At 53.2% G+C, this 24352-nt stretch overlaps 6 protein-coding genes across 6 annotated transcripts; 2 read left to right on the top strand and 4 right to left on the bottom strand.

The window, feature by feature from the left end:
• Positions 1–124: 124 nt before the first annotated feature.
• Positions 125–2448, top strand: BDZ99DRAFT_486657 (uncharacterized protein; the record flags this gene model as incomplete). The annotated part of the gene is made up of 2 exons (XM_033722792.1): positions 125–313; positions 367–2448. The coding sequence occupies 2 exons, from the start codon at positions 125–127 to the stop codon at positions 2446–2448; spliced, it is 2271 nt and encodes a 756-aa protein (XP_033580376.1).
• Positions 2449–4763: 2315 nt separating this feature from the next.
• BDZ99DRAFT_557058 (HET-domain-containing protein) lies at positions 4764–6854 on the bottom strand (the record flags this gene model as incomplete). The annotated part of the gene is made up of 5 exons (XM_033727193.1): positions 4764–5850; positions 5950–6036; positions 6094–6319; positions 6372–6429; positions 6494–6854. 5 exons carry the CDS (start codon positions 6852–6854, stop codon positions 5023–5025), a joined length of 1560 nt encoding a protein of 519 aa, XP_033580375.1. The 3' UTR covers positions 4764–5022.
• A 605-nt stretch (positions 6855–7459) lies between these two features.
• Positions 7460–8975, bottom strand: BDZ99DRAFT_507386 (glucan 1,3-beta-glucosidase-like protein). The gene is made up of 4 exons (XM_033724242.1): positions 8513–8975; positions 8178–8447; positions 7960–8123; positions 7460–7900 (listed from the first exon to the last, which is right to left on the bottom strand). Exons 1-4 carry the CDS (start codon positions 8776–8778, stop codon positions 7674–7676), a joined length of 927 nt encoding a protein of 308 aa, XP_033580374.1. The 5' UTR covers positions 8779–8975; the 3' UTR covers positions 7460–7673.
• Positions 8976–9506: 531 nt separating this feature from the next.
• On the bottom strand, positions 9507–11925 carry BDZ99DRAFT_568618 (putative MFS multidrug transporter). The gene is made up of 4 exons (XM_033727803.1): positions 11550–11925; positions 10953–11493; positions 10674–10903; positions 9507–10453 (listed from the first exon to the last, which is right to left on the bottom strand). Exons 1-4 carry the CDS (start codon positions 11830–11832, stop codon positions 9612–9614), a joined length of 1896 nt encoding a protein of 631 aa, XP_033580373.1. The 5' UTR covers positions 11833–11925; the 3' UTR covers positions 9507–9611.
• Positions 11926–13267: 1342 nt separating this feature from the next.
• On the bottom strand, positions 13268–17399 carry BDZ99DRAFT_382603 (Ssk2-type MAP kinase; the record flags this gene model as incomplete). The annotated part of the gene is made up of 3 exons (XM_033715285.1): positions 13268–13815; positions 13865–15564; positions 15616–17399. The coding sequence occupies 3 exons, from the start codon at positions 17397–17399 to the stop codon at positions 13268–13270; spliced, it is 4032 nt and encodes a 1343-aa protein (XP_033580372.1).
• Positions 17400–22435: 5036 nt separating this feature from the next.
• On the top strand, positions 22436–24070 carry BDZ99DRAFT_381312 (ammonium transporter 1; the record flags this gene model as incomplete). Its single annotated transcript, XM_033715233.1, has 5 exons — positions 22436–22552; positions 22626–22690; positions 22762–23016; positions 23070–23744; positions 23797–24070. The coding sequence occupies 5 exons, from the start codon at positions 22436–22438 to the stop codon at positions 24068–24070; spliced, it is 1386 nt and encodes a 461-aa protein (XP_033580371.1).
• Between the last annotated feature and the right edge of the window lie 282 nt (positions 24071–24352).

The raw sequence follows: 24352 nt of genomic DNA, 5'->3' as shown, positions 1-24352 counted from the left end.
TCATTACCGCCTCGCGGAGCCGTCGAGGATGGCCCAGTTCGGGTCCTCGATGCGCGCCTTCACGACCGACGGCGAGGGCCCGAGTGCTCACAACTTGGGCCCCGCCCGCCTCCCCAACGGCGCGATGAAGCACGAGTTCGGGCAGAAGCAGCACCCGCAGCTCGTTGCGCCCGCGTGCGGCGACGTGAAGCCGCGGCTCACCAAGGAGCAGCACGACATCCTCGAAGCGCACTTCCAGCAGCAGCACAAGCCGAGCACCAGCACCAAGAAGGGCTTTGCCGAGACGCTCGGCGTGCCGGTGGACAAGATCAACGTATGTATCATGCATCTCTGGCCCGGGTGCCGTGGCCCTGCTGACACGCGTAGAACTGGTTCCAGAACCGCAGAGCAAAGGTGAAGCAGGACCTGAAGAAGCAGATGAGCCAGTTCAACATGAACATGAACATGTACGGCGCCAACCCCGTGCCCATCACCACCGCGCAGTTCCCGCAGCACCCCGAGCAACAGCCGTACCCGCAAGCAACCGCCCAGCAGGACTGCTACGCGGCTGACATCAGCCCTACATGCCTCCCTGTCGATAGCATCGAGGGATCGGCGGCACTGGAGCCGCTCGGCGCGCAGATACCTCTCCACCCCGGCTACGACATGCACATGCTCCGCTCCATTCCTGAGACGGACCGGGGAGCGTCCTATGTGGACAACACGAACGCCGTCATGCAGTCGCTCATGGCAGCAGCAGCGGGGTCGTACATGCACAGCGCGCCGCAAATGCCCTCGCAGGATGCCGCTTATTCCTACGACACCACTGGACTGCCCCACTCGTATCAAAATGACGCTCACTTCCCTCTTGCCTCTACTATTCCTCAGGATATGGGAGCAGCCAATGATATATACTCGAATGGCCTGGATTACAGCAACTTCGAATACGCGAATCTCACGACCACCACATCTGCGCCGAAAGTCGAGAGCTCCGGCTCCCTGTCTTCTGAGCCATCTCCGTACTCTGGTGCGCAATCGTCATCCACAGCGCAGTCGTCTGGCCCCAATGCCATGTCGTCTGTGACTTCTGTTGCTTCGCTGTATTCGAATTGGACTGACGAGCACCATTCTTCAGCCGACATCACGCCCGCAAACCAGCGCGATGATCCTTTCGATCATTCGTACGGCAACATTCCCCAGGCGTCAGCGTCTGAGCAGATGCTGCCACTTTGGACCAGTCAGCCATTCCAGCAACACGAGTTCTACCAACACGCCAATGCGTCCGCACAGGCCATCCTATCGTCTCCAGAGCAAAACGAGCACAAGATCAATCCCAACAACGCAGATCTGGAGCCACCAAACGCCTTCAGCGAGGACATGTACGCTCGCCGGAACTCATCCACGACGGCCCTGACCGAGTCTCTGAACTCGGTTGGCATCCAGAGCAGACAGGGGTCTACAGAGGGCTTCAAGCAGCCCAACCAGCCATCGACCATTGCATCGCGACGACAACGGCGACCCGCAGCGCTGAACCCAACTACCCTCAGGAGTGCCTCGTATTCCAGTGGCATGCCTGCGTCTCCTGGGACGAGCCAGACAAGTGCTGACCACACCCTCCGCCGCATCCGGTCCACAGGTGTAACCAATACGGGTCGTATTCAGAAGTCTGCGCCCGGATCGGCTCAACGTTCGCCGCTCAACTTCACCTTTGCCGAGGCTGCTGCGTCACCTAAATTTGCCCGAACGGCCTCTGGTTTTGCAAGTACGATTGGACCCTCCGGTAGTCTGGCGCCTCCTACGCCATTAACACCAAACGAGATGGCAAGATTCCCATACTGGCAAAGCAACACTGTCATTCGAAGCCAGCAGCCTATGCCGGAGCATAGTACGCCAGAAAGCCTCAATGTCAATTGGTCGACAGAGCCACAGCCAGCCGGCATTTATTCGAATGGTGGTTCCCCCCCTAGCACTCCATTAGATCTGGGGCAGCTGAACCACAGCCGATTCAGCAACAATCCACTGTACAGGGACACGCCACCGCAGTCAGCTCCCGCCACGCAGCAATGCTTCTCTCGGACAGTCATGGCTCCCCCACAGATGCCTAGCGAATATCACTCGACGAATGACCTGACTCTCATGCATCCCAAACCGTCGCACTTCAGACGACCTTCGTTACCGGACACCAATCATGCTTACATGGACAACCTGCATATGCAGTACCCGGTCCAACCTGGCAATGTCGCTGGCGATCTCCAAATTAATTACAACTTCTACAACAAGGACTACATGCCGACTACATCGCAGGAGAACCACCAAGGTCAACCGAATTCCACCATGCCTGAGTTCTATGTGCATGAGTACTCGCCACCTCAGCCCGTGGGCGAGGCCAACTTACCACGTCGGCAACAACTCGACACGCAACCGAAGAACTACATCTTCGCCAATCAAGGCCCACGCGATTTCAGGTGACAATTAGCCTCATGATGTCTCCAAGTCTCAACCTTGGTGTTCGAGCCGACGTGCCCGGACCTAAACATCACGACTCTATCAGTTGACTCCATCGCAGCATAGAACATCGTTTGCGTTACCTTTAGATGGACATCTCCAGACATCTACTACCGCGAGGCCTCACCAACCATATTTACGTTTTGATTTTGATTTGATATACCCGGTCCCCAATGAGGAGGGCCCATGTGTTTTCTTTATTCCGCACTTTCCATTGTCCATTTTGTGGCATATACTCATCTCCTTCTCAGAAGGCAAAAAGGGACTTTCTCGTCTTTCCATTGCTATGGAGTCGTTTCCAGCGTTGGCGTTTCTCACATGATTAGCGATTCTATTCTCAATCCGCGCGGCTCTCATCTGAGCACCTTAATTCTTAATTTTGTCTTTCGGCAAACATATCAATGTCGGTGGGAAAGCTATCTCTTTGTTATTTTACACATACCAGTCTCGGAGCCCTGATGAGGGCACAGGCAACGAATGGATCGAGGGGAATGGAATACAAACGGCGCAGGAAGAGCAAAGAGCGGTTCAGTCCGTGTTCTGAGTTTTTATGTCACGGCTACGCGCAAACAGCACTACACAAGGACGGCCAGAAGGACGGACAGGCAGGTGGATGGCTTGGTCTTCTTCCCGTTGCATATGCACAGACGCTCTCTAATGCTCTAATCTCGTAATGTCTCTCTTGTTATCTTTTCAAGCGCTGCTTTTCCCGCTTTGGAATTGGGGAGGGGATGATTGAAGAGGGTGGATGAGAAAGGAATTGTAGAACTATATGTACACGCCCGCGAGGGGGAAAGGGCGGTATCTCAATCACCAAAGAGCTATTGGATTATGTGTGATATCATTCATCTACCTGTTAATTGCGTGATACGGTGTTTCCAGATGAGGATTGCAGTCAAGGGAGGCAAAGTGGAGGAACATCTTAGCTGCGACGTATCGCGCGGTTGCTAGGAACTAGGACTATCGTATCAAAACCCTTCGTCTCAAGGCTATCCCCCGATATGCGTTTCCCTCTGGCGCCTCCAGACCTTCCACACTTCCCTCGGCAAGATTGAGGATTTCCATCTTTCAATCATGGGCAAGTGGGGCGGTGAGCAGTTACACGAACTTCTGCGCGCGGCTTCCAGTGTTCTTCTTGGACCATTTGACCGCGACCAAAGCGTTTGAGGATTGCGGCGGACAAAGCTGGGCCGCTGTGCGTAATTTTGTCTTTTTCGAGGGTGCGGCGGCATGCGGCAGGGCGCGAGATACTGGGTGCTTCTGTTATACTGCTTGACAACACCCGTCTCCCGTATCTTACTTCGCTCCATTTAGAGCACATCTTCTTCAATACAGAGCTGGTCTACTTTTTGATTGATCATAATGACACCCTGGAAGAGCTCGCGCTCCAGAATTGCTACGCGGGCCAGTCGAAGACCGATGAAGCGTGGGGGATAAAGGGACATGACGTGCAAGTCTCTTTTTGAGTATGCGCTTTCCAACGCCAAACGCCTCCATTCGCTCGTTATTAGCCCATGGCAGTCGCGGGTTCCACAGCCGAAAACCGGTGGGGTCGACGAGAAGGATCCTTCGTGAGGCGGGATAGAAAGCAGGACTCCTGGATGAAAAGATACGCGAAGCTAAGGAGATTTTGGAGGATGAACCTAATAGACCGGTGTTCGCTTACGGCTTCATCAACCCCGCTTCATAGCTAGATGCGCCAGGGTGACGAAGAGGAAAACTTGGAACGATTCTTGGAGGGGGCGGATCGGAAGGCGTATGAGGAACTTCAGGAAATCATCGAAAGGAATAAGAGGTCTCTTGTCAGAGCGCGCGAGGGATGAAAACTGAACATTTTGCCGACCGGATTACTCGCAAGGCCACCTCAGATAGTGGCAGAGAGATGTACACAGGCTGGAAATATCGTCGTAGGATGACCGATATATGTAGAATTGACATAGGTAGAGTTCTCAAGCTCGTGTTGACGGGGTCAGGGTCTGATTTTAGAAGTAGATGTTGCTACCGAGTGACACGTTCTCATCCTTGATTCATCCCAACATCAGATCAATCCATTCTAGATCCTGGGCATCCCAAATGTCTCTAGCAATTCGTCCTATGCCTCTTCGATACGCGACGTCATCTTCCCACTCAATACACATCACATTGTAGTAGTGGTATATGTCGTTGTTACTCTTGTCACTCTTGGGACGCTGTAATTGAGCTCCTCCACCTGATGACTATAGGGATAAGAAGAGGCATAACCCTTAGATAACTCGACAAGCTCCACACGTCTAGAACCAGGTGGCGTGATTTGGTTTTTTAGGACATCGGCCTACGTGCCATCTTGATGTCGAACTGGCACAATGCTCTCGTTGCTTGAGACGTATAGGTACCCTGAGAGCCACTCGTGCTCCTTTATTGACATAGGCTTCTCCAATGATATGAATTCTTTATCAGCGTACAGATATGTTCCTCGTGTCCGACATGACAGAAAGCGAGTTTTAGAATGGTCCTGATAGGAGTCATCTATCTCTGCCAAAGGAATTGGGTACCAGAAGTTCAAGTCCGGAAGTCTTTCGTTTTTGTAGTAGTCATCACGTGGATGAAATTTGATATACCGGCTCCATCCCTGCCAAGGTAGTTCTGCTTGAGCTCAGCCCACCTTGAGGTGATGGGGATTCCGGGCCCATCTTTCTGCTTGTGGCCAAACCAATGTACAGTAGGTACAAGTCGATCGTTATCGAGTCGTGGCGATGTCTCTTTAGAATGGCCGTGCCGGACGTAATCAGATGCTCTGACCCAGCTCTCGGGATCGATCTCGGCATGCCAACCAGCCCAGGTCCAACCGGGGAAATAGCTTCCTGAGAGACCGTTGTGGTGGGGCTTTCTGCGATGCCCAAATGTGGATGGAAAGGTATGCCACAAAATGGCTGTATGAAAGAACGCAATGGGGAGACCAGCTGCAAAGCCCCCAACAAAGCTCTTACTTAGGACAGAAGTAATGCCCTGAAACGCTCGCAATATATCTTCAGGATAAGTGAAATTCATTTTACTATACCAAGTGATCAAACGGTTCGAGTGGGAAAGTTGTGGGATGCGGCAAGAAATCATCTCTCTATAACCTTCGATATCCGATTGTTGGCTGGGTAGTAGCGAGCTTCGTCGCTTGCACTCTGGGTCTTGGGCATCAGCTGTTTCGACAGCGCTACTTTCTTCATGCCAAAGTGCTTGATTGCATTCCCACCGCACGCCGTCGTTCTCGAATATAATGCGCCTTCGGGAAAAGATGTGTTCCTGCAATGTCCATCCACGCCCGTACCACGGAGGCTTGGGCTTCGGGTCGTATCTATGATATCTTCTCTGTACAATCCTGTGCCCGGTATGAAGCTGGAAGATGTTTTAGCGCATGTGCCTTCTCGGAGAGATCCCTCGTAAGCCGAGTAATCCCGAGTAGGCATTGATGCCCTCTGCTGCGATGATTCTCACTGTCGCATTTGCAAAGATAGATGCTATATTGTTTATCTCTCTTGTAGTGCGGACCTCGTCATCTTGGATAATGCAAAGTGCATCTACCTATTAGGCGACTGTCAGTTCGAGCATTCTTCGCAGAGTTTTTGAGCTATAACTCACCCATAGGTATCTATCACCCATTGTCTGAACGACTGATATGGCATCCCATATCGTCTCAGGAAGCAGGGCACCTCGGTCGGAGTGTAGCGCCATACGAATTCTCAATTGTTCAAGGTTCTTTTTCAGTGTCTCGAAAAACGGCTTGTGACCCCAAATGTAGCTCAAGGCAACGTATACATCTTGAGATGAGCCCGCAACTAGGCACCATGTTTTTGTGTCGATAAGCCTTCAGAAAGTTCAGTATGTCTTAGATTTGTGAAGTCCATAAACGAACGAACCAGGTTGGCCCCTTGCCGACTAGCGTGACATCCACCAAAGGTGTCTTCACAGTCACACCTATTCTTCCATCCTTGAAGTTTGCCTTCCTCGATCTATTCCGGATCTAGGGTCATCGCTGTACCATTATCAGCAATTGGTGTCTCTGCTGAAAGCTCAAGAGGCGCAGAGACCTCATTCCCGCTACTACTGAATCCAAATGAGTGGCGTTCTGGCCTGAACATATAGACGTTAAAACCACGTTCTTTCGGCAGTCCGTCGATGGCGGAGAAAGCCCCATAGATGAGCTTACGAAGTAGATCACAGCAAGACAAAGCTCTCTGGTCATAGGTGCCTCCTCTCAGTTCTCTCGCTGGGCCCTCTGCTAGTAGGAACATGCCAGTGTCTTGACAGACCGGAGCATTGAATATTTTCAGTAGTCGGCAGCAATCAGAGCATTCCGAGGCTTCGTAGGTTTCTATGCGAACCTTTGTTAGTGTGGACATAGAACACCGTCAGAAAAATGTCAATATACCACTGGACATGAAGAGTATTTCAAATGAAGTTGAATAAGCAAGCGTTGCTTCCCGCTCGCTCTGTCACACCGTTGGTTTCATCAGCCTTGCGGTTAGCTCTCTTAAACCTTCAGATCCGCCGTCGAGAACAGGGATGAGAAGCGATAGTAGATTAGTCCAAGGCAAGTTGAAAATGATCTTTAATACAGTATTTCGTGAGACTTAGGCGGGGAAGATGTTTGGTGGTGAAGGCTGGAAGAGTGATGCCGCTGAACTTCCATTCGACAAGTTCAGCCTGGCAAGGCCACAGGGCTGTTACTTGAGCCCCAACACGTGCAACCACCTAGGCAGTTGATACGACGAATTGATTCAAGTCCCCCTTGAATCTTAGTTGAGCTACCCGAAAACCTTGAAATAACTATTAGCAATCTGACCATCAACATAACCTGGTGCTCACCCACAAAGTTTCAAGCCCATAAATCCTACTCCATTTCAGGCTACTGGAGTAAGGCCATCCAAAAGTTACAAACATACGTCATGGCATATCAACACACTCAAAAAACACACGGAACTAAACCCACTCAAACAAAAACTGCCAAGCAAGCAGGTTTCCATTTCTATAGATTCAGCTAGCCTCAAGACACTCAAAGAGGCAGGCCGCATCGCTCTCTCCTCGTATCCTAACGACCAACACCATGCAGGTTTACAATTGCAGGTCCTATATTTTATACACGCAGTCTACGCCGTCTGCACCTCTCCGGAGCCTCCTTAAAGATATACATATCCGCGCAGTTCAAAAGGGAAACGGATCTAGCACTTGAGGCTGAACTTGCTGCCGCGATTGGCATCCATGGCGCCCCAGTGCGTCTCGTCGGCCGGCTTGCCGTTGTCGCCAATGCTGGCGGGCTTCCATGGCTCGTCAAAGGCCTCGAAGTAGAAGAGATTGACGCCCCACGCGAGCATGCCGCAAATGGCGGATTGGTAGTAGGTCTTAGCGTTTGTAGTTCCAGCCTTGGCTGCACCGTAATCGGTGCCACCTGTTTGACGTGTTAGTACTTGCATCAAAAGGCTTCTTTGGGGATGGGGTTTCCAGTACCATCAGTAGGCCAGCCAGTCTCGCCGTTCCAGAGTTCAGGGGCCTTGTCAGGGCCGCCAGCAACGGTCTGGATGTGGCCGAAAGCCTGCATGATATCATCAAAGTAGGTCTTGGTGGCATTGTCCAAGCCCTGGGCCTGCCAGAAAGCGAAGGCATTGACAAAGCTACTCCGATCAGTATTGTTGTCCCAAAATTCCATGGGCGCTGTGACTACTCACATCATGTCCGCCACACTGACGACAGCATCGCCAGTTCCGTCGGCAAATTTGTTCCAGCTATCCGCAGTGCCAACCTTGATAGGGGTCGAAGTAACGCCCTTAAGCGCCGTCTTGACTGTCTTAATCTTGTCCGCAAGCACCTCGCCGGTGAAGTTGCCACGGTAAAGGGTCTCGGATCCGCATGTAACGCCGTAGATGCTATTCGCGTATTTTGGAGCAACGGCTGTGATAGCGCTTAAGTCTGCATCGAAGGATTCTTGTACATCGGGCCTAGAACACAAAGGTCGCATTAGTTTGCGAAGTTTAGAACAATAGCTGCAGATGAATATGCGTACCAGATTCCTAGCACGACCTGGAAACCCTTCGACTGGGCCGCCGGCATGATGGAAGCTGCGGACTTGCAGTCGGACGCGGAGTAACCTCGCACCAGCTTGGATCCAGAAGCAGAAGAAATGGCATCGAAGTCAGACTCGTAGTCGGACTGGCCCTTGCAGGATCCATCGGCGTTCTTCGTACCCAATGCGAATCCCAGAGTGCCGGCAGCGGATACTAGAGCCGGCGCAGCGACCAAGGCGATCGAAGCAAGAATGGAGAATCGCATGTTGTCGAAACAGGTGTTGCAATCAGTATGGTTAGGGGTGCCGATGTTTGGCGTAGGTATCGCAGGTTATGTGTTACAATGGTTCTGTAAAGAGTGTGGTAGTGAACCGAGGAGGAAAAGGTAAAGAAGGACACGCAGTGACGCGTAGAAAGAGTAACGGGGTGGACGTGGAGAAGGGAAAGCGGAGGTGAGGTTGGTGAAGGAGAAGCTGGCCTTGCCGTTTCGGGCATCCGCCGACGCCGTCCGCGAGCGCCTCGCCAAGGCCGTTGTTTTAAGGGGCACACTATTTTTAGCCCCGCAAACACCAGTGTTTTGGAAACATTGTGAGAAGGAAGGATTCGAGAGACTCTAGTGGTTTACTATCGACGTAGTCGGTTCATGTAAGTTCCTTGGCCCAAGCATGAAGGATTGCATACGACGGCAAGGTGCAAGAACCTCATGGCGTGTCGTTGGCTACTATCACGTGCTAGAACTCTATAGCCAGCACATGGATCAAAACATCTGGGAGCAGGTGGTGGGTTGATGGGCAGGCGGGTAGCTTCATCTACACTGTCTTGCACAGAATAGTGATTACATGAGTTAATAAGAGCACAAGACATTTATAGGGCCTTGTACATTCTCCTTTTTCATCTTGTGCATTCCTACGACTGTCTAAGGGTATATCGTGGATATTAACATTATCCTTCGTACTATATCAAACCCCGGGTCTCGCGACCCTTCTATACCAACCCCACAAGTCCGGTCCTAGATCCATATGAAACGCTTGAACGCATACCGAAAGAGCCAATCCATCCTAATGCTCCTCCCTATGCAAAGCCCAAATTACCACCCCTCTACTTCTTACTCTTGCTATGAACCCTGGTGAACGATCTCGACCTCGCCCTCGATCCTTCTGGCTTCGAATGACCACTCCTAAAGCTCTCCCTTGTATGAACGCGATCGATAGCGTACGGGTTGTCGTTGATCTCCTCTGGTCTGTGACTCCGCGCGGAATGCGCCGTCTTAATTCTCTCGAAATGTGGCTCCGCCTCCTCTTCCCACGAATAGTCCACCGCCTGCTGCTCGGCGTCTTCTTCCTTCTCAATGTGCTTCTCGATGTCCTTCTCGCCGCGCTCGTCCTCATCTTCGCGGTCAGAGACATCGTTCGAAGCAGGGACCTGGCCACGCATCTTCTTCATGAAGGCATCTGCCTGCGCGGCATATTTACAGCGCAACCTGATCGGACCTCCGTACTTATAGAAGAGAAAAGGGAAGGGTAGGCACATGAGTGCCAAGAATGCCGGGATGGAAGAGGCCCAGTGAATTCCCAGGTTACGGTACATCTGGGTGGTGAATAGGGGGAAGGCTGCACCGAAAAGTGACCGAAGGACCGAGTTTGCGGCCAGAACGGAGGCCGCGAATATCGTGTAAGCGTCGATGAGGTAATTCATGACGCCGAGGAAGACCAAAACCATGCCGAATCCGAAGGGAATGCCTGCGCATACGCTGGCTGCCCAGGGGAATGATGGGTAATTGGTCCAGGCGAACCAGAAGAGTCCAATGGGTAAGACGCAGCCAGCAACCATAACAGGCGGCAGACGATCCTCCGGGGTAGCAAACCCGCCGCCTTTCACTGCGCACTTTTGGTATCGTCGGTCGTCGTAGAAGATAGAGTATACTAGTGCGAGTACCATGCCTACATGCAATTAGTAATCGTCATTATTGCAGTATCTCGTCATAGTATTTCCAATCTTTGTACACTCTTCTGATACTGCTTGGGGTGGCCTCGCGAGTTCACCGACTGTTCAAAAGGATGAACTTCCATTTTCTGAAAATACCCTGAGGCACTACAAGCAGTGGCAGGAAAGTGTGCAGGCATCTATGACGAAAGAATGTGTTCGAGAGGGGAAGCTTACCGACTGCAACGCCAACAAATGGCAGACCGCCAATACCTTCGCTCCAGCCGCGGTCCTGCTGATAAACGATTGGATAGGCGCCAAAGAGCATATAAAGCGTGCCATAGATGATAGCCATGTATACAGAGAGGAGAAGGACGATAGGCTCGCGGAACAAAAGGATCCACGGTCGTTTCAAGCCGGTGGAGAATGCCTCGGAAGCCGTGATAGTGCCTTGATCAATATCACCCCTATTGAAGTCAGCATTGTGCCATATAGACGAGAAATGAGAAGACATACCTTGACTTGTACACCTTGCCAGTGATCTTCGACAGCCTTTGCGCCCGCTTCCTCAACAATACTGGAGGATAGGTCTCAGGAACTAGCATAATTCCTCCAATCCAAATAATTCCAGAGAAGATTGCCATGAGACCTTCAACCCATCTCCAGCCTTCCGTCATACCCAGGAAGCCACCAACGAGAGGACCTAAGACAGGTCCCATGAATGGCGCAAGACTAAACAAGCTCATGGCGAGCCCTCGTTCCTTTGCGTTGAACAAATCCGCCACGACTCCGCCCGCATTTGTGAGGGGGCTGCTTCCGAATGAACCTCCGAAGAACCTTAATATCAAAATGGTCCAAGTATTTTGCGCTCCAGCACATCCTGCGTTGAAAGCAGCGAAGGCCATGAAAGTGACGAAGAATGTGGTCTGGCGGCCGTAGAGTTCGCTGAGAGGAGCCCAGAGAAGTGGACCAAGAGCGAATCCGAGAACGAAGAACGAGAGGCCGAGAGTGATTACTTCTTGGCTGGAGTTGAACTCTCTTATGAGCTCTCCGATACCTAGTGAATGATGAGTGTTGACTGTGTGAAATATTGTGGGACGGAATCGCACGTACCTCCAGAAAATGCGGAAGAACAGAAAGACACCGCGAGTGTTGCAAATGCCATGACCAGACAACTTATCCACTTCTTCAGAGGTTGCCATCTCATAGGATTCCTTGGGTCATCCTCCATCCAAACAACCACATACGGATCCTCTTCTGTACCACTACCCTCCCAGTCGTAGTTCAGCATCTGCGGTGTCACAACACCTTGGTCGAGCAACATTTTCCAGTGCGAAATGGTATTAGGCCCCTGGCCAGGCTGGCCTGACTCGACATCGGCGCCTGATTTCTCCATGTCGCGTGTGGACCCTTACTGAGGTGGTGGGAATTGAAAGAGCGAGAGAAAGGAAGGATGAAGCCCACGAGGAGCAAGCAGCAGAAACAAAAGGGCCAGGACCGGGAATAAGTCCTGCAGGAGTTGAGTCCATTAATAAACAACTCACCAGTGCCACCCACCAACGTCCAGCCCTGCTGCAGCCCAAAACAAACCCACCTTTTCTCGACTCGGCCGAGCATCAAGCTTCGCGATAAAAGCATCGTGCCAGGCCCCACTCCCAGCTCGCCCAGCAGCTTCCATTGGGCCACAATAACTGGGCCCGGCCCGGCGAAGCCGCACCTTTCCAAGCTCGAGACCACATACATCATCTTTCGGGCAGCTGGCCGCAGAGATCTCCCGCTTGAACGGTAGCGGTGCCCGCCGGCACCAGGCCGATGCGGTAGTGCTTAGGCTGTGAGTGGGCAAGCTCCGTTGCGTTTGACCGAGGCTCAGGATGCAATTTACCAGGGCCACGTTTGAGGCGACGGCGTGAGCCATTCCGCAAGCTTCGCACGCTTAACGGCACTCAAACTGCCCGAGCAGAAAACCGCCGTCTTGCCGCTGTTGGTGGAGATGGGCTCATCAGCTGGCCCCCAGAAGAGCATGTCTGACCGGAGCGCCCGGATAGGCGGCACTCGAGAATCGGGCGGAGGGGCGCGTGGTGGTGAGCAAGTTTGCAGGGAAAGGGTGTCTTATTAAGGTTCGAGACGGTTCTTGCTATGTATGGATGGCTTCCAACCCGTGGACTCGGTAGATCTTCCTCATTGGATGTGCCATGCGCCAACGGGGTTTGTGTCTTCCACGCGGATCCGAACCCCAGTGGACGAATATCGAAAGGTCTACTGTGGCGCTGTTCCATCTGGAACATATTTCATCCGGTAAAGGACCAGGACCTCCCAACACCATGCAGAGGTGTCATCACCTGGCTCGTCCATTCTCGTTCGTATGCTCTAACCGACCCCATTCACCACTCATACACGCGTACTTCTCGCAAACTACAATTTAATTAGATAGTCGATTATATGACTCGATATACTCTCTCCTCTGAACAAGCCCCCCAACCACCAGAGGAGAATCGTTGCTTTGTACGTGAACTAAAGAATGCACGATTTGAATACGTGTACTGGAACGAATGCTACCGTCAAACATCGACGATAAGTGCCCAAACGAAAGTCCCAGACAGCGACCTCCAACCAAACGCCATCGCTAATGCAAAGCACCTCACCATGCTCAGTCAATGATGCGGAAACCAATTTTAATGCCACGCAGTATACAGCTCGGATGTACACAGCCAACCGCCAACCCTCGCCTCATCACCCTACAAGAACTGCAGACTCTGACGCCGCGGGAGGCAGAACAGAGAGTAAGCTGCAAGGCAAGAAAGTAGTCAGCCAGGAGAGAAACAAAAGAAAAACTATGCGCTGTAGACTTCAGAGTTCTGCCGGGAGGGATGGAAACTACCTGCGCTGCTTGAGGTGTCGCTGGGTGTCTGCGGCGTCTGGGGCTCTAGAGAGAGCTGTGCGCGTAGAGACATGATCCAGTCGTGCTGGAGCAACTCGACCGCCGATGCTCGAGTAGATGGGTCTCGTTCGAAGCATCGGTTTAGGAAATCGATGCCTTGCTCGCTGAGCTGCTCTTTGGTCGGCAGCTGTGGAGGGTTGCCTTGGGCAATGTTGTACATGATGGCCCACTCGTTGTCCAGGCTGGCCCAGGGGCGTCGACCAGTAGCCATTTCGAGGATAACGCATCCTAGGGACCAGATGTCGACTGCGCCATGACGGCCGAGGTTCTGTCCGCGAATGACCTCCGGTGACATGTACATTGGAGTGCCAGTCATGGATTTCTGCCGCCCTTGGCGGGTGTTGGCGTGCTCAGCTGCAAGCGTCTTGCCTTGCCTAGCAATAACCTTAGCTGCCCCGAAATCCACAAATTTGATTACTCCGTTATGATCTAGGAGAATGTCTGCATAGAGGTGAGTAAAAAGTTGGGTTTCGAATATCGTGAAACTTACTCTCGGGTTTGATGTCGCGATGGACGACACCGCTCTCGTGAAGATACGCGAGACCCTCCAACATCTGCAGAGCGTAGACCATAATGACGGTTTCATCCTCTATCCTCCCATGTTCTAGTAGTCCGGCGAGAGAACCACCTGAGCAGTACTCCATAAAGATGTAGACTTTGTCTCTGTGAGGCTCGATACCGTAGTACGATACAATGTTGGGGTGATCCAGGACTTGCAATACACCCATTTCGTCTCGAATTTGGGCGACAATAGTAGGAATGAGTTGTGGGTCTTGAAGACGAATCTCCTTGACTGCCATTAAGTGGCCGGAGTCTAGGTTCATCGCGGCATAGACGGAGCCGAATGTACCTCCGCCGACGAATTGGCCCTGCTGCCATCGAAGCGTAACGTTCGTAGTAGATGAAGAGAGGTAAGTAAGTGCTCGGTCTGCTTCGTTGGAGTCTTCTAGAACTCGTCCGAGTGCTTGTCTCTCTGCTTCCTTCTGCTTTCTGAACTCATCGATTTCATTGAGTTGCTCAAGCCACTGCTCTTGAACCAAGCGAACAGACTCTTCGTCGTCCTTCAGGCGACTAACGTCAAGTCTGAGCTTTCCGATCATCGCGTCCATCCGTTGTTTCTCTGCCTGTGCCGCAATTGTGGATCGTGCTCCCATGATATCGAAATGCGAGATGAGCAAAGACATGCACCCAGCTACTTTCGCTCGCAACTTTGCATACTCTCCTTCGCTGATGGACAGTATGTTCTGTCCACGAGTCATCATCATTGCAAACTCTAAGGCTACCACAGCCCAACGGAAAGTCTTGCGATCGGACGCAACACAGTCATCGCAAATAAAGCTCACCCAGTCCAGCGCTAGTCTCGTAAGCTTGAGATTATTCAGTGCCCGTCGATTGTGGTCCATGTAATAGACCGAACGCTGACCAAATTCCGTGGCGAAGGCGAAGCATGTCTGGATAAGTTCCTGACATTCTAAGCCTACAGTCTGCTTTCGGATAATCTCAACACTGTCCATAATGGTGTTGGATAGCTTGTACGCCGTTTTCTTGATCTTTTGTAGTTCCTGGTTGACTCGAGGAAGGTTCGCCCTCTGTTCGATAAGCTTGGTGAGATCTACGCCAATCGCTTGCATGAAAGTTGCATTCGCATTCGCCAAACGTTGCTGGGAGCCATCGGCAATAAGCCGCAGACGACTGGTCTTAAGATCGAGATGAGGTTCGCGAATGTCGGCCGCTAGATTCCTTCCTGACCAAAACATTGGATCTTCTGGTTTGAGAATGAGAACGTATGGGTTGGAAGGATCCTCCGGGTTGTCTTCAGCGTGATAGCAAGTAGTGAGCAATGACTGTATGTCTGCCGGTCGACCCTCCAAAGCCGGAGAAGCCAGGATGTATATTCCATAATTGTCACCGCCATGCGTTTCGACAAGGAAATGTCCAGACATGACGAGGGCATCGTATAGATCATTTAGTTGCATGGGGTCAATGTTGAGGTTATACTCCGTGCAATTCTCGAACCGTTGAGTGAGGATTCTCGAGAAACGGAAAAGTTTCCTTTGACGTACTCGGACGGAGTCCAGAATCTGCTTGTACCGCTTGTCCATCTCGGCTCCAGCAACCTCTTCTGGGCGCCGTTGAAGTTCTTTCTCGAAGTGACTGGTCAGGCGTGCTAGTGATTTGGAGGTAAGGGAACTAAATTGCACATTAGCATTGTCGAATAATATCGGACTCTCATGAGCTCACCTGAATTGTTCCGCAACCTCGACGTCTCCGCCTTCTAACCGTCTCCCAAGCTTGTTGGAGAACTCCCACTCCTGCTCAAGGATTTCGGCTTCTTTGAACGTGTTCTTGTTTGCGGATAACTTCCAGTTTAACATCTTGAAGTAGAATTTCAATGCGTCTAAGACAACGTTGTCAAAGTTTTCTTCGATACAAGGCGGTGGTTCCCAGCCCCGTTCGGGTTGAGAAACAATCGTGTAAGCTTCCTTGATATTGGTAGCAAGCGTAAGAAGAATCTGAAACTGTGAGATCATCTGCTCTGCCATCATGATGCCTTGTTGAGCTGGGTCCTTGATCTTCTTGGCATATGAAAGCCGCATTCGGATGATTTCCTGGACGAGACGAGAGGGGAAGTTGATGAGTGTGAGTAGCTCTTCGATGTATGGTGGGAGATGTCGATCCGCAAATGCAGAGGCATTCGCAATCAGCGTAGCCTTTGCCTTATTGATTACTTTGTTCAACCCAACTAGGAGGTTGTTCTTTCCCTGAAGCGACTTGAGACCATCTTCCTTCAGAATCCTATCAATGAAGGAGGCATCGTCGGTAAGATGGCTATCGGGGCTTGAATTTCGGGGTTTTGAGAAATCGAGTTCGTCGTTACCTACCCAGCTCTTCAATATGCCCAGCTCGGTATTGATGAGCTGAGTAGTGTTGTGCCATGCAATGACTGCGTCACAACTCTCCTTGTAGCTTGAAGATGCAGCCCTAGGATGGACCGTTTCCAGAGCTAGTCTCGTCGGATAGAGGTTTTCGCACTTCTCAATCTTCTTGACCACTTCTTCCACCTGTTGAGTAGCTGATTGACCAGCTTCGGCCTCCCCTTTGATCTCAAATGATATTATAGCTTCGATGCTGGCCTTGATTGTAGCTCTGCCATCCTCAACCACTCGCCGTTGTGCTTGTAGGGTCCGTCCACAGACCTTGGCCCTAACACCAATCCATATTTCTGCTTTCAAGCTGTTGTCGCCTTGCTGCTCCGTGCTTCCAATCAGCCTCTTCTTTTCCTGCTTTACAACATCTCCCGTCAAGACGCTGGCCAGCATCGAATGCCACTCCAGCCTCTCGCGATTTGCTGGAATTTTGAGCTCCTCCACCGATGGCAGCATATCATTATTGCCGTAGTATAGCAGTGTCTCCTGGTCGTAGGGGTCGTTGTCGACATATTCTGCCGTCGAGGGAGACTCCTCGTCTGTTTCCGAGTCTTCTGTGCTATAGCCGATGCTGGGAGTGCGCAGGTCGGCGAAGAAGTCGTCTTGCTCGTTTTCCTGCCGTATCCGCTGCACATATGCTTTCTCTTGCGCGCGGTATTCTGCGTTGGGATTGTTCCGCCGCGACCGATTCGTCGACGAGTTCCTGTGGCGACCATTGGTACTAACGGGGAACTGGCCTGGCCGACGCGCGGGCGCGTAAGCATTGGAGGGCGTCCGAACCGCACTGGGCCGCGTCGTACGGGCTGCGGTCATGCCGTTCGTCTGTATCGGGGGAGGGTTTTCAAATCCTCCATTCGTCGTGGTCGCCGTGCCCCGACGGAAGGGAGCTGGTGGTGCGGACCACCCATAGCCGGCACTGCCATTAACAGGAGGGACTTCTTCGAGGGGTGTGGTGGACATGGCGGGCGCAAACTGGTACTGGGGCTCCGCTTCGTCGATGGAGTCGTGGCGATGGCCGTGCCCGAGAGGGCCCTCCTGGTCCGAATCGCCAGACGAGCCCGACCCAGAGTCGTGGGCGGCAACGTCTGCGGTTTCCATCACGGGCAAGCTTTGGTTGTTGAAGCGCGTGTCGAAGGAGGTGTCGGCATGGGCGGTGGTGAAGCGCACACCGCGAGAGGGATCATTCATGATGACGAGGATGGATCGGCAAATGCTGCCCTTGGGTTCGCGAGAGTGGAGAACGGAGGTGTGGCGGTGCGACGCGGAGCAGAGGCCGCTCGAGGTCGAAACAAAGAACACGAGGTCGAAACAAAGAACACGAGGTCGAAACAAAGAACACGAGGGCTTCACCGATGGCGACGCTGCGGTTTTGACGCGCTCTAAGGTTGGCTCTGGATGCTGCGATGAAGTTTTTCGTGTTCATCCCTCGCAGCGCTCCAAGGTTGCTTCCAGGTTTCGCCTCCCACTGCCCGACCTCGGTCTCTTTGCTGCGTCGCCTCTATAAAAGCGCCGTGTCCAGAATCTGTGCAACAACTATGCTTCACACACGGTTGTTCCAACGGCTGGACATATGGCTGGCATTGGCTACTCCGGACCGCGGATGAGAGCTGCTAGAGCATCTCGTCTGAGCCAGAATCCGCCATGACTTTCAACAAGTTCAAGACAGCAACTCATGGACCTCATACTGTTGCAAATCAGCACTCCACCAGTCTGTGACTGGAAAGAGCTGTCCATAGGACGCAACTTGTAGCTGCGTGCTTCCTCCAGACGAGGCGAACCACCAATCGCACTATGGAACTAGCACCCAGCTCCAGCGTCGGCGTCGGCGGCATGAGACGGGGCTGAAGGAGTGTGATAGGGGCGAGAGCGGCTATCTTCTGCCAAGAACTCGCAGCAAAAAGTCCACGGCACACCGGCCGGAATTCAGACTCAAAAATCTCCAAGGGAAAGATGCCGCTGTCACCCCCTGTCTTTTAGAATCGTTTATCTGTCAGCCCGAATCAGTGTGTGGGGCTGAAATTAAACTCGTGGGGTTTTCCGGCTCGACCAATCCCATGCTTCGGTAGGAAAATGTTCTCGACCATCTTAATCTCCATCGATGCCCCCCCAAACTTTGCCTTAAGAAATGTTTGATTCAATGTTTGCTCCACTCTCCGCCCGCCTGTGATAGAATACAGATAACAGCCCCTTCGCGGGATGTCAAAAAGAGCTTGCCCACAAGGCTGTTGGGGGTACCTATCCGCCTGAAAATCGCCAATATCAGGGTCTGCTAGGAAGGCTACCTACCCGGGAATCATGATACCGCTAAAGTACACTAATATCGTTTTCATTCAGACGCCACCTAAGCTAAGCAGTGGATGAACAGAGAACGAGATGAAGAAGCACGTCCTGTGCGGGACCTACCACGCTACCTACGTCCTGCTTCAGATCACGTACATAGTATTCCTAAGAGGGTACTGCAAAGGATATGCATGTAGTCTCGGATTCCAACATGGTGTGAATCGCTCTCATGACCCTACCTTAAGCCATCTTTTCTCAGATGTCTAGATACCACTGAGAAAAATGACCGCAGAAAGAGGGCACATTTTGTCACTGCCAGAAAAAGAACCCCTCCATCTTGAACTCTGTTGGAGCTATTGCATGGGCTCTGCCGCATTGAAGGACGTCCAACTCGCAAATACGCCAAGCTCGCCTTCAATAATCGCTATTGCAAGAAGCTTAGCTAGATCCCTTCCTAGATCTACCTTAAGCTAATGCCAGAACGACTCTCGAAGCCACAAGAAGACAACGACTAAATCGAGGATGGAAAGTGAAGTGGCCGCGCCCCAAGGCACTAAACGAGAAATGCACTACTACTCCAATGAAAGCGATCAACATAAGACCGATGACTGCGGCCGCCTCATCATCTTCCTGACCACTTTCTTGCCACCCTCAAAACTGCCTCAAACGAGCTTCTCCGAACACAGATCTTCCGCGCCTCTGAACGTCTCGTTCTAAAGCTTCAGACAGTCTAGAAACTCGCTGCGGCACTCCTAGGGGCTCTATCTATATTAGCGCAAACAAGGAAGGTTGCTCCAACGGTTTGTCCCCTCGCTAAAACAGGGCCGAACGCCCCAACAACCAACAACACACTATTACCGTAGTCCTCCGGACGGTGGCGGAGCCGGGCCAGGGGGATTTCAGTATGCGAACCGAAAATCATTCTCAGCGGGACTGTTGCACGCCTAGATTCATGTTGGGACATTGGTAGTTCACTACATCGATCAACCCCTAAGACCGAGATGCTCATCTCTATAATGAGACCGTTGCAGAGGCTACAAGCGTTACCATTGGAAGAAATGGAATGCTGAAACCGGAGTTTTTTGACCGGTCTGATGGTCATGGGGAGAAGAAATGGCTGGTGGTTGAAGTGTGGTGGTGAACGTGCTGCGGCGTTCATATTATTATGTGAAACCCCCAAGAAACCTCACTGGAAACCAGAGCTCGAAGCACAGAAGAACCCCAAGAAGAATATCGGTTTGAGATTTGTTCCACGCACCTTCTCGCCGCCTTCGACACGATCGACGGCCCCACCGTAGCCAGCGGATCAGGGGGGCCTACGCAGCTCTATACCTATGTTTGGCATGTCGCACGTCCTCACCGACCACGGCGTTCACGTTCATCACATCTTTCGCATATGCACTAGCACTGCCGTTTTCGTTGGATGCCAGATGCGACCAGTGCTTCCTGTCGCAACACTGGAGAGAGGTCTCCGGACAGCATCATCAGACACTCTATCGTCGTGTATGGGTCACTACGTAACTGCAACCGTTTCTGGCGAACGCAGCGTGAAGACAGCGAACTTGCATACCGCTGCTTCGAGGGAGCCCGCACTGGCTTTCCTACCGTCTTTCGGATAGTATATTGCTTTGAGCGACTCTCGCCAGATTGCCTGCGTAGATCAGTCCGCCTTGAGCTCGACTTTCAAGGCTTCAAGGGGTAGAGGGACGGAACTTCGTTCTGTTATACTAGGAGGTGGAATCGGGGAAAGCCTGCGGCTGCCGGTGGCACAGCGACGTTTGACGGAGACGTGCGAATGACAACCATTCGTAGCACCTCGGAGCCTCGTCTCTAAGACAGCAGAAACGCGTCCGGATGGCGGCGGGGCGTCAACAACACGATGCTGGGTGGCGGCAAATGGGCAGCGGAAATTGAGCGGAGGGGCAGGGATTTCTCCAGCCGTTCAGTACATACGGCGCTGTACACTCTCACGACTTCTTCCGGTCTTGCGCTCAAACGACGTGGTACCCGACCTTGCCGAACGTTGTGGGCTGGGTGGCTGGGCGAACAAGCATCCTGTGCGACCTTCCGTTCTGTACGAACGCTCTCTGGCTGCTACAAAAGCGGTTCCAGCATGTCACAGACAGAGATGGGCGGCCCGGCACGACATGAGAGGGGCGCGGCGACCAGAAGGCTGCGAACTTTGAGGCACTCGGAAATTGGCTGCTTCTGAGGCAGGCATTCGGGAATAGATAGATTGCTGACTTCCAGGAAGCTTGGCTACTTATTTGATCGCGTACGGGAAAGGACGCAGTGGCACAAAAGGAGGGCGGGCTGACTGCCGTACCCCAGAGTCTCGAGATCGCCGGAGCCCGGTGACGAAGTGCGGTCTGTGGTGTGAGTCTGCCTGCTCCGCCTTCTTGTGTCCAGACACCAATGAAGCATCGATGTTTTCTTATCGCTGCACCGCATCGCTTACCCCAGAAGATGGACAGTGAAGTTGCGGCAAACGGTGGAGGGAGAATAGAATGAGAGTCATTTGAGGCCAGATGGAGAGATCTCGGAGGGAATCTACTACATATAACGGCAGGGGTACATCTAGAAAAGAAAAGCAATATGGACGCACAGGTGAGGTATGGCGATGGACCCCTTCTCCACGCCGTCGAAGTCGCTACTGCAGGAGACGGTTAGTGAGGCGCATGGCAAACGCGCACTGTTGGAGTTCGCAAGCCGAAATAGAGCCTCGTTTCGACGATGCGGGATGTGTGTGGGGTGGTGGGCTGGAGGGGGAGTGGGAGCTCGCCGCAGGGCGTTGGCACGGTAGAGCCTTGGAGTCTCCGCCGCCACCAAAGGGCCGTTTCTGCGAACTTGGCTGGAGAAGCTGGCCTACCTCGACCGGAGACGGCTTCAGCGGCCAGGAGAGGGCGTCAGAAAGGCCAGAGAGGCCGGAGATGCCAGAGGGGAGACGCTGGAGCAGGCGACAGCGGCCCATCAACGGCGCAGGCATCAGGCCAATCCGGCTGGCCTGCAGGGTCGGAAAAGCTTAGTATAGGCTTGGCGGGCGGGACAGGTGCGATAAGGACATTTCTCTTTGGAAATATCACCACGACCGGCCGCCTGATAGGAGCGGACGCCAGCAGCAGTGCTCGCGCAGCTCTTGGCCTGGGTGATAATCGCACGCCCAGCAGCGTCGTCCACCGCACCCACCGCGTCCACGCCGCGCAGCCCGGCGCCCGCAGCGCACACGAGCAGCGGACTCGAAGCAAACATCGGCCGGCCTGCATCCACGGCATCCCGCGGGCCCGATTGGCAGCTCCGGGCTGGATCGCTAGCTGGCGCCAGCCCGCTGCCGGTGTCACGCATCTGGCGCAGTTGTCCCCCACCGTCCGCCACGCCACGGCGAGTGGCCAGCCCGCCAGGCCACCCAGCCGTGTGGTGGTCAGTGGGTGGTGCCGTGGCTCTGGTGGAGCCCTGCCCTGCGATCAAGGGCAGCCGTCCGTTGAAATAGGACGCGGCCCCTGACTCCCAACCGCGCTGGATTCTCGCTGGCTGCACACCTCACCTCCGCCAGGCCATCCATATAATATCCCCACGACGCCCGGACGGCGCCCGCCCGCACGACACGGCCGCTGCGTGAAGTTCTCCTGGCATCAACCTGATCGATTCTGCACGCCAAGGCCTCGCTCCGCATCCCTGGACGCCAGCCCCCTCACTAAGGACTCCGAGCCGCCCGTTTCTCGCCCGCCCAGCTCTTCGCACCCTTCAGGAACCAGAACCACCCTCTGCGAACCACCAAGTGACTTGACGCCGACCCTCTTTAGCTGCACTGCTCAAAAACGCTGGCTCGCACCGTTCGCACCAGGCCGTAGTCCGCCATGGCCGAATCAACAGACCCCCAGCCTCTTCCCTATGTTCCCCTCCAACCCTTCAACAATGACTCCCTCGCGACGGGCGGCGACTCGCTGCTCTACGACCTCAACGTCTTCTACAATGTACGCACTCTCCAGCTGCAGCGCGAAGCTCGCGTGACTCCCCTCAATTCCGGTGGCTGACTCGTGACAACAGGCGGGCGATATTGCGTGGATGATAACCTCCACCGCACTTGTCTTGCTCATGATTCCAGGCGTTGGGTAAGCAACTCCCTGAGCAGTTTCATTTTCATTTCGCAAAGTCACAAGTCCCCATATCTGACTCACTACAGCTTCTTCTACTCTGGTTTGGCGCGGCGAAAGTCCGCCTTGTCGCTGTTATGGCTGTCTGTCATGGCCACCGCAGTCGTCTCTTTCCAATGGTTCTTCTGGGGCTACTCCCTGACTTTCTCCCACAAGGCGGGAAGGTACATCGGAGCCCTCGATAACTTTGGCTTCAAGGATGTCCTCGCCGCCCCCTCAGTCGGCAGCCCCCGCATCCCCGACTTACTATTCGCTGTGTATCAGGGCATGTTCGCCGCCATCACGTAGGTCTTTCCTCAGGAAAAAGCACGGGACATACCTAACCGCAGATGTACAGTGTTGCTTTAGCTGTTGGTGCTGTCGCCGAGCGCGGCAAAATGCTCCCCTGCGTTATCTACATGTTTGTTTGGACCACTGTCGTCTACGACCCGATTGCCTGCTGGACCTGGAACCCCAAGGGCTGGGTGTACCAGATGGGCGGTCTGGACTTTGCTGGAGGAACCCCTGTCCATATCGCCTCCGGCACCGCGGCGCTGGCTTACTCGTACATGCTCGGAAAGAGAAGGGGCCATGGTACTCAGGAACTCAACTACCGCCCGCACAACGTCACTCACATCGTCATCGGTACTGTCTTCCTCTGGGTGGGATGGTTCGGCTTCAACGCCGGTTCAGCGTTGTCCGCCAACCTCCGCGCCGTCATGGCTGCCGTGGTCACCAACCTGGCTGCGTGTGTCGGCGGCATGACGTGGTGCCTCGTTGATTACCGTCTGGAACGTAAGTGGTCCACCGTGGGCTTCTGCTCGGGGGTGATTGCTGGACTGGTCGCAATCACACCTGGATCGGGTTATGTGCCCGCCTGGGCCGCGGTTGTTTACGGTGTCTGCGGTGGCATTGCTTGCAACTACGCTACGAAGCTGAAGTACTTCCTTCGCTGTGACGACGCTCTTGACATCTTCGCTGTTCATGCCGTTGGCGGTTTCGTTGGCAACATCTGCACTGCTTTCTTTGCTGCGTATGTACGCTTTGATTCGCTTCTAGGACAAGAATGCTAACATACTGCACAGGGACTACATAGCGCATCTTGATGGCTTCAACCACATCGATGGTGGCTGGTTGAACCACCACTGGATTCAGCTGGCTTACCAACTCGCCGACTCAGTTTCTGGAGGCGCTTACTCGTTTGGCGGAACCTGCATTATTCTAGGCTGCTTGGACGGCATTGGAAAGTTCGTGCCGGCTCTGAAACTTCGTGCCACCGAAGAGGAGGAGGTCCTGGGTATCGATGATGTGGAGATTGGCGAGTTTGCTGTAAGCCTTCCACCCCCTATAACCACTTGACTCTATACTAACCATGTATAAGTATGACTACGTGGAGCTCACCCGCGAGGTCAAGGTCACTGACGACGAAGAGGACGATTTGTCGCAATCAGAAGACCAACACAACATGACGGGCGGACCACAACACGAGAAGAATCACGACTCTGTTGATTCCTCAGGCCATTTCCTCCAGCATTGAGCACTTCGCTTCAACCTTTCGGAATTTTGGGTGCACTTCTACAGGTGTTTTGGCTGTAACTGTAGGGTGCTGGGCGCATTGGTATAACCCTTTTGTGTAATGGA

This window comes from Mytilinidion resinicola (assembly GCF_010093595.1).
Source record: "Mytilinidion resinicola strain CBS 304.34 unplaced genomic scaffold BDZ99scaffold_5, whole genome shotgun sequence".
Lineage (NCBI taxonomy): Eukaryota > Fungi > Ascomycota > Dothideomycetes > Mytilinidiales > Mytilinidiaceae > Mytilinidion > Mytilinidion resinicola.
This window is presented reverse-complemented; position numbering and strand designations above follow the sequence as displayed.

Coding starts and splice junctions, on each gene's coding strand:
- BDZ99DRAFT_507386 (XM_033724242.1), bottom strand. CDS start 8,778: ATGCGATTCTCCATTCTTGCTTCGATCGCCTTGGTCGCTGCGCCGGCT. Junction 8,448..8,512: donor CAGGTCGTGCTAGGAATCTG/GTACGCATATTC, acceptor TTTGTGTTCTAG/GCCCGATGTACAAGAATCCT. Junction 8,124..8,177: donor GTCAGTGTGGCGGACATGAT/GTGAGTAGTCAC, acceptor TGATCGGAGTAG/CTTTGTCAATGCCTTCGCTT.
- BDZ99DRAFT_568618 (XM_033727803.1), bottom strand. CDS start 11,832: ATGGAGAAATCAGGCGCCGATGTCGAGTCAGGCCAGCCTGGCCAGGGG. Junction 10,904..10,952: donor GGCAAGGTGTACAAGTCAAG/GTATGTCTTCTC, acceptor TGACTTCAATAG/GGGTGATATTGATCAAGGCA. Junction 10,454..10,673: donor ATTTGTTGGCGTTGCAGTCG/GTAAGCTTCCCC, acceptor AATTGCATGTAG/GCATGGTACTCGCACTAGTA.